The sequence below is a fragment of the Citrus sinensis genome, chromosome 9, assembly GCF_022201045.2.
Source record: "Citrus sinensis cultivar Valencia sweet orange chromosome 9, DVS_A1.0, whole genome shotgun sequence".
Taxonomy (NCBI): domain Eukaryota; kingdom Viridiplantae; phylum Streptophyta; class Magnoliopsida; order Sapindales; family Rutaceae; genus Citrus; species Citrus sinensis.
In genome coordinates this window covers 21,427,746-21,435,245 of record NC_068564.1, presented here as the reverse complement: position 1 = coordinate 21,435,245, position 7,500 = coordinate 21,427,746, and the positions used below count along the sequence as shown (strand labels likewise).

At 32.6% G+C, this 7,500-nt stretch overlaps 1 protein-coding gene across 1 annotated transcript; it reads left to right on the top strand.

Annotated features, from left to right (window-relative positions):
- Positions 1–2,559: 2,559 nt before the first annotated feature.
- LOC102626370 (uncharacterized) lies at positions 2,560–5,426 on the top strand. The gene is made up of 10 exons (XM_025092974.2): positions 2,560–2,938; positions 3,204–3,228; positions 3,419–3,505; positions 4,019–4,190; positions 4,269–4,342; positions 4,459–4,528; positions 4,617–4,688; positions 4,771–4,904; positions 4,996–5,069; positions 5,160–5,426. Exons 1-10 carry the CDS (start codon positions 2,794–2,796, stop codon positions 5,243–5,245), a joined length of 939 nt encoding a protein of 312 aa, XP_024948742.2. The 5' UTR covers positions 2,560–2,793; the 3' UTR covers positions 5,246–5,426.
- The last annotated feature ends 2,074 nt before the right edge of the window (positions 5,427–7,500 follow it).

The window sequence follows — 7,500 nt, the reverse complement described above, 5'->3', positions numbered from 1 at the left end:
GTTAATGTTTATTTATTTATTTTATTTATGATATAGTTAGCTGAAAACTTGGAGATAGAGGTAAGACAAGCTAACATAATCAGGCAGTTAATCACTAGTGCTATGTTCTGGCATTCTTGCCAAATTTCACCAAACTTTATTACCCAACAATTCAATATTAATTATCAAATATCCAAACTCATTGCCCGCAAGTTTATATTTCAATTCAAAGTTAAAAACCAAAAAAAAAAATTGATGATAAAACACCTTAAAACGCCAGCCTGAAATGCGATTTCAAATTTTCAATACTGGTATATTTTATTGTGTCAATTAATTATTGACAAATCAAGATTTTTGGTTATGGGTTACGTAGAGCATTTTCAAATAATCACGAGAACGCGCCACCGCCGCTACTTTTACAAACGGTCTGGTAGATTAGTTAATTAATTTAACCTCTAAAAAATGATACGATCAAGAATATATCAACGGCTGAGCGCGTGGTTGAGTTCGGGTCCCACACGCCGTCTCGAAATCAGGATGGTCAACGACGTGGGCCCTCGCTAGCTTGTTTGTTTCGCTTGTCTCTAAGCTCTCAATCAAGCTAAGCTTGTTCGTCAAATCATCATAGACCATAAGTAATAGAGTCTTTCACTATCATCAGGCTAGATCTTTCCCATTTTGCATTTTCGTACATTTAATTATGCCTTTTTCTATTAAAAAAAAAAAATTTATTGCATTGCAAGTCTATTTATATTTGCAATAAAGAACATCTAAGATCAATTTTGTGACCCATTTGGACTGTGAAAAGTTAGAAGAAATTATCAAATATTTGAAAGAAAATTAACTATTTCTTTCGTTAACGATGAGAAGCGAAGTGGGTTTATACGTAACAACCAAGCAATTGGGTGGTTTCCAATTTTACAAATCTTTTCATATTGAATTCGCAAATACTTTTGAGGTGGAATTATCACTGAAAAATAAATCAAGAGACATTATTTGATATAGCTACGTTTATGTTCGGATGTTCAGACTTGAGCATCATCATTATTTGATAAGTGGGTGTTTAACAAAAACTTCACCTACTTCACTTTCGAAATTAAGTTGATAAGGCCGCAGTTATTCAACTGAGTAAAGACTTTTGATTGCCTAAACAACATGCGTGCTTCATTTTCTCGTTATCAACTTTTGTCTTTAATTTTGTTTACTTGCTTGGAGGATGTCGGAGAAAAGATAAGAAAGACTGAAGATTATGAGCTGTAAGGACCAAGGACAATGTTGGTAAGTCAAAAGGACAAGAAGAAAATGAGCGAAACCAAAGCAAAAATGATTAAATATAATATAGTAGATCAACCAAGCATGTGATTGGTTAAATCATGCAAGTAACTCATTATATATTAACCTAACCCAAAAGAAAAAAAAAAGAAAATTAAAAATAAAGCACGGTATATTTTTTAAGTTTTATCAATGGAGGTATTTCATACGTTGTGAAATAATAGACATGAAATAAATAGCTCAAACATAGTAATTAAGCACGACAAAAGCCATTTAGTGGTTTTGATTATGATGATGTTAACCATTATAAACTGAAATTTTTTAAACCGGCTGCTTCATATTAAGTGTTGATGCACTCATTTTTGTCTCTTTCAAGGAGCTAGTGAGCAAGGAGCTTCATTCATATCGTGTACAGCCTCAGAGGTTAGAAATTTCACTTCACCTCTCTCATTTGACACGTCATTAGTATCTCTTCATTCTCTTGTAGATAATTTTTTTTTTCTACGTCTCATGCTTCTTTTGATTAAACATTGTGATATTGGTTCTTCTGGGCAATTTTCAGAAGTTGAAATGGAAGGGAAAAAAAATGAAAAATCTATTTTCGCTCTGTAATTTTAATAACTGAACTGATGATTAGTGAAGAAAAGTATATTGCACGGTGGGCAGGAGTTGAATTTTAATCAGGTATCCCTCTAAAAGATCATACTTAATTTGGTTAATTTCCACCACTTTGGACGACGTAGACTGAGAATCAAGTTAATCAATCTTCAGTCATTCCTAACATTCTTTGAAATTTCAGCTGCCAATGTGGAAACAGTGTATATTCTCTTTCTTGACCATCATATAGGAAGCTTGCCAAAGTTTAGTGGTACCAAACCTGCCTTAAAAAGATGAGAAATAAGCTTTTCTTGTAAGTTGTTGCAGAAAAAAGGTGTAAGAGTTAATGTCAATTAAAAACTGTCCTATTTTCATTCTTGAAAGAGCAGAATGAGTGGGTCTGCTGGAGCCATTGAAGATTGCTCAGCAGAAAAGAAAAGATCTCTTCGAGTTCGTTATGTTTATGGCATGATCTTCCTGATGTATATTCTTCTTGCTTGGTTAGTTCGTGACTACGGACAAAAGTTTTTGCCTCAGCTCCATTGTGAGTCAAAGTTCTTCTGCTTCCCAAATGTATACAATATGATTACTCAAAATCTTTAATATAGCTGGAGCTTTGAGGGAATGTTAGTTGATTTCCTCATTCTTTTGCTTGTGGGAAAATTGTTTTGCAGACGTAAAAGCTTGTGGAGCTGGGGGAAACAATTGCTTTCGCATGCTTGGAGTTCTTCGCGTGAGTTTAGGATGCTTTGTATCTTTCTTCTGTTTGTGACCATCAAGTATTTTCATTTTTGAGCTGTTAGATTTCTTGTCCCAGTATTGAAAAACTATAAGTGTTACCATTTGGACCTCTTATTTGTTGTCTGAAGAATTTCTGTCTGAGCATAGCACCTCTTATTCAGATTTTGCAATCCTTGACAATGGATTCAGATCTTTTTCTTCCTAATGTTTCTCAGTACATGTTCCACAAGAAAATTAGATGAAGTTCGCAGTAATTGGCATTCGGGATGCTGGGTTTTGAAGTCCTTTCTATTGATTGCGTCAATGGCAGTTCCATTCTTCTTCCCTTCAGATTATATGCAAATATATGGTAAGTGTAACTTGAGAATCAACCACTGCATGTTAATGTTGCAGTCATGTTACATCTATCTGTATTTACTCATCTGACAATTGATGGAGAAACAGAGCAAAACTAACACATTTGAGAAATAGGAGCTTCCTTTTCATCCTCTATATATACTAAAGGAGCCTAAAAAGAATAGAACTTTAATGTATTTCTTTCGAATTTTCATACTTGACTACATGCCTTTTGCCTGCTTTGCATTTGCTTAAAATGTTTGTCATTATATGTGCAGGTGAACTTGCTCGCGCTGGTGCTGGGTAAGCTTCTCATATATTGTTAAAGTGGAATTAAGTATCTAACCATAGCTTCATATACGTTGCTTTAACACCTATACTGCAACATGTTAAAAGCATTGAGTAACTTCTGAAATGTGCGAAAAGCATTTCATTTTAACTTTCATTTTGGACAATGTAGCGATAAATCTTTATTTTCGTTTTGATGATGCAGGATCTTTCTCCTTCTCCAACTTGTAAGCGTGATTGAGTTTATTGTATGGTGGAATAAGTACTGGACGCCTGATGATGAGAAGAAAAGGTATAAGATTCTCGCTCACATCAAAAGCCTTTTTATGGCCTTGAAGTTGCCTCACTACCACAGTAGTGCGTTCACATCAAAAGCCCTTCTATGGCCTTAAAGTTGCCTCACTACCACAGTAGTGCATTCAAGTTAGGAAAATAAATGTCTGAGAGGACATAAGCGCATCAACTTGAACTGCTTAGATAGATCGACAATGCATATTGAAAGAGTGAGTACACTACAGGGAAGTAAAACTCTTTAAGATGTAATACTAACAGCAGTTGATATATTTCTAGAAATTGTTCTCGGAAAGAGCTCCGCACAATCTAGCTAGCAATATACACACATGAAGTCAGAGAGGTAACCTTGTGCTATATGCTACATCAGAAAAAGCATCAGCATAGTGCCAGGGTGCAATTTGCTTTATGATACTGGGATAGAAATAGAATGGTCTTGTTTTGGATACAAAGATCCTTCTTTCCCTTCTGGAATTGGTTAAATAATGCTACTTATATGCTTTTTATGTTGCAGCTGCTCCCTGGGACTATTCATGTCAACAATTTTCTCTGTCGCTTCTATACTGGGGATTGCGCTAATGTACTACTTATATGCCCCAAGACTCGCATGTGCCATCAACATATTCTTCATTACATGGACTGCAATTCTTGTCTTAGTGATGATGATTATATCTTTACATTCACTGGTATGACATATACTCACAGTACTCCTTTATATCTCCTTTTTATGAAGAGCTCATTGTGTATCTGCTTCATATATACAGGTCAACAGAGGTCTTTTATCCTCAGGAATCATGGCATCTTACATTGTTTTCCTCTGTTGGTCTGCTCTTAGAAGGTAATTAAGACTAATTCAAAAAATCATAATCTAAATTCTACTGCTAAAAAAAGTAGAGTGTAATTTCGCATGAAAATATAACCTAAATTTCTGTATTTTAATGTATGGCTTTTCAGTGAACCGCCTTATGAGAAATGCAATGTACAAAAGCAAGTAAATAGCAATGCTGATTGGACAACAATACTTGTAAGATTTAACATTAATCTTTCTGTACTCTTCAATACACGATGCAGTTCATTTTTTTTCAAAATCTTCCTTTGATTTTTGTTTCCAGAGCTTCCTGATCGCCATTGGTACAATTGTCATGTCAACCTTTTCAACAGGAATTGATTCACAATCTTTTCAGGTGATGATCCCTCTCCTTAGTAGCAAACAGAGCGTACGTGTAACATCGAATGTACAGCAGATATTTACTAATGTTTGTGCAGTTCCGGAAAGATGAAGTTCAAGAAGAGGATGATATCCCTTACAAGTACGGAATTTTTCACCTGATATTCTCCCTCGGAGCCATGTATTTTGCAATGTTATTCCTCAGCTGGAATCTTCTAAACCCGGCGAAGGAGTAAGAAACCAGATTACTTGTGTCTCAAGTCATCGTTTACATCATATTTTTTTTTTAACTGATCATTTCCAAAAAAACAATTATCAATCAGATGGAGCATTGATGTTGGCTGGGCAAGTACATGGGTGAAAATCCTCAACGAGTGGCTCGCCGCCACCATATACTGTAAGTAAATTTGATGTGTCTCGCTCGCTATATGTACTTCCAATTCCTTTCTCTTTACCTAAATTTGTTAAAAGGTTTTTGTATTTGCAGTGTGGAAATTGATTTCGCCTGTAGTGAGGCAGCCAAAAGTTCATCAGGAGCCTATGCAGCAGAGTGATGACTCAATCTTGCCATGATTTTAAATTTTAATAACTTATCTTCCTCTCTCTGTATCTATATTCAACCCATTTTATTGATTCTTTTTCTGTGTTCGTTATTAATTAACCTTTAGATCCATTATGTAATATTCAGGCTCCAAGCAGATGTAAAGGAAAATTTTATTTATTTATTTATTTGTGTAAAATTATTATCATCATACCAAGGATTAAATTGCTTCTTTTACACATTCTTAGAATAAATTGTGTCTTTGGCTAGTAGTCGTAACTCAATTGGCTATGAATACATTTCCACGCTCATGATCACGCGAATTTAGTGGATGAGTTTTTTATTCACATCCAAATAATCTTTAGGAGAAAATTAAAAAAAAATGGATTGGGCCCTCTGGTTAGGGCAAATTTAAAATTGGAAATTTTGGAGCGAAATGCCATAGGATTTAATTTTTTGAGGGGTTAATGCTTAATAAAAAATATGTTAATTTTGAGGTAAGATATTAAACTTTTAAAATGATAGGGACCAAATAATAATTAGTTGAATAAACTTTTTTTCGAGACTTTTTACACGGAAAAAAATATTTATTTATTTTTAAATTTTTTAAAACTCAGACTATTACATTTATTGTTTAAATTACATCACAATATATTAATATTCAATCAGAAATATATTTGAAACTCCACATTATACGTATCCCTTCCTTTGTATTTGAAATTTGCTCACTATTACATAACAAGAGACCAGCCAACTCGAGTGCGCTTTGGGAATAGGTGGGACAAATTGGTGGCGAAGCTACATAGAAACGAGCAGGGCCGGTTGCCCATGTAAATCTTATTAGATCTTTCAGAAAATTATGTTTAAAATTTAATTAAAAGTTTGATTGGTCCTTAACTAAATTTTGAATTTTTCCTCAGAATAATATATAAAAGAAGTTCAAAATTAAATTATCATCATTAAAATCACTTTAACTGAGTACGTTAAATCTAAAATTATTTAAAAACGCTTGAGAAAAATCAAATTCTTTTAGGGAAACTAGGGGTGAGTTCGGTAAGTTTTTTTGTTGGGTACTTTTTGTTTTTCAAAAAATGAAAATTACAAACTCAAGTTTGGTAGGACCATTCTCTGACAATCTCAAAAAAATTTAAAGAATAAAATGTTTTTGTTCTTTTATTTCTGTGAATAAAAGTCAAGAACGCCAATTTAGTGTTCTCAACTTTTGTTCACGAAAGTGGACAACAAATAAAACAGATTAGGAAAAATGGTGGTGCCCTAGCCCAACACTTTAATTTATTTAATTATTATTTTATTGCATTAACAATTTTTTCTCCTGTAAGTATAACTGAAATTATTTCACCTCTTCAACTGTAACCATTACATCTCCCTCCCCCCCCCCCCCCCCCCAATTGCAAACTCTTAGTCTTTTTATCTCTTCAACTGTAGCCAAGATCCAGGTAACTTTTTTTAAAAAATTTTTTATAGTTTTTTTACTATTCATTAGAATTTTGTATGATTTTTTATTATATCAAATTTTATTTGTCATATACTTGAGCTTCTAATCTTTTTCTTGAAGGTGACAACTTTCATGCCGAAGGGGACAGATGTAGATATTTGAGCATGTTTTGGATCCAAATATTTTGTACTCTTTGTTCTTTATCTTTTGGGTTGTAAAATATAATTAGCGTAAATGAACTACGTAAACGTCTAGAATGTATATAATTATAGTACAAGTTTTTATTTTATTATATACTAATTAATTTTAATTTTATTATTTTATTTTAATTTTTTTAACTTAACAAATTGTGAGAGGGTTTTCTGAAAATTAATATTATTGTATGAAATGTGATTTGATTTTGTATAAAAGTAATAATAATAAAAGATAAAATGTGTAAATAAATTGAAAAAAATCTATTTTATAAAAAAATCTACATTTTCAAACAAGCGACCATATGTATTTTTATTATTTTTCACATTTTCAGACAAACAACTAAATGCGTTTTTATTATTTTTATTTTCATATACTATTTTGAAAACAAACCATCAAACAGATTTTCATTTTAAAAAACATCTCATCAAAAATATCATTCTCCTTCTCTAAAATAAGAGCCAAAAATACTAATAAAAAAAATTACCAAATGTATCTGTTTACCTCTGCTGAGTTTAAATCTTGGCTATGCCACTAGGACAAACATATCATGTATTTTGAAATTGATTGACTATCAAAAATTGATCGACTATCATATAATGATATAGGGAAAAATTATTATTTGGTATAATTTCATTG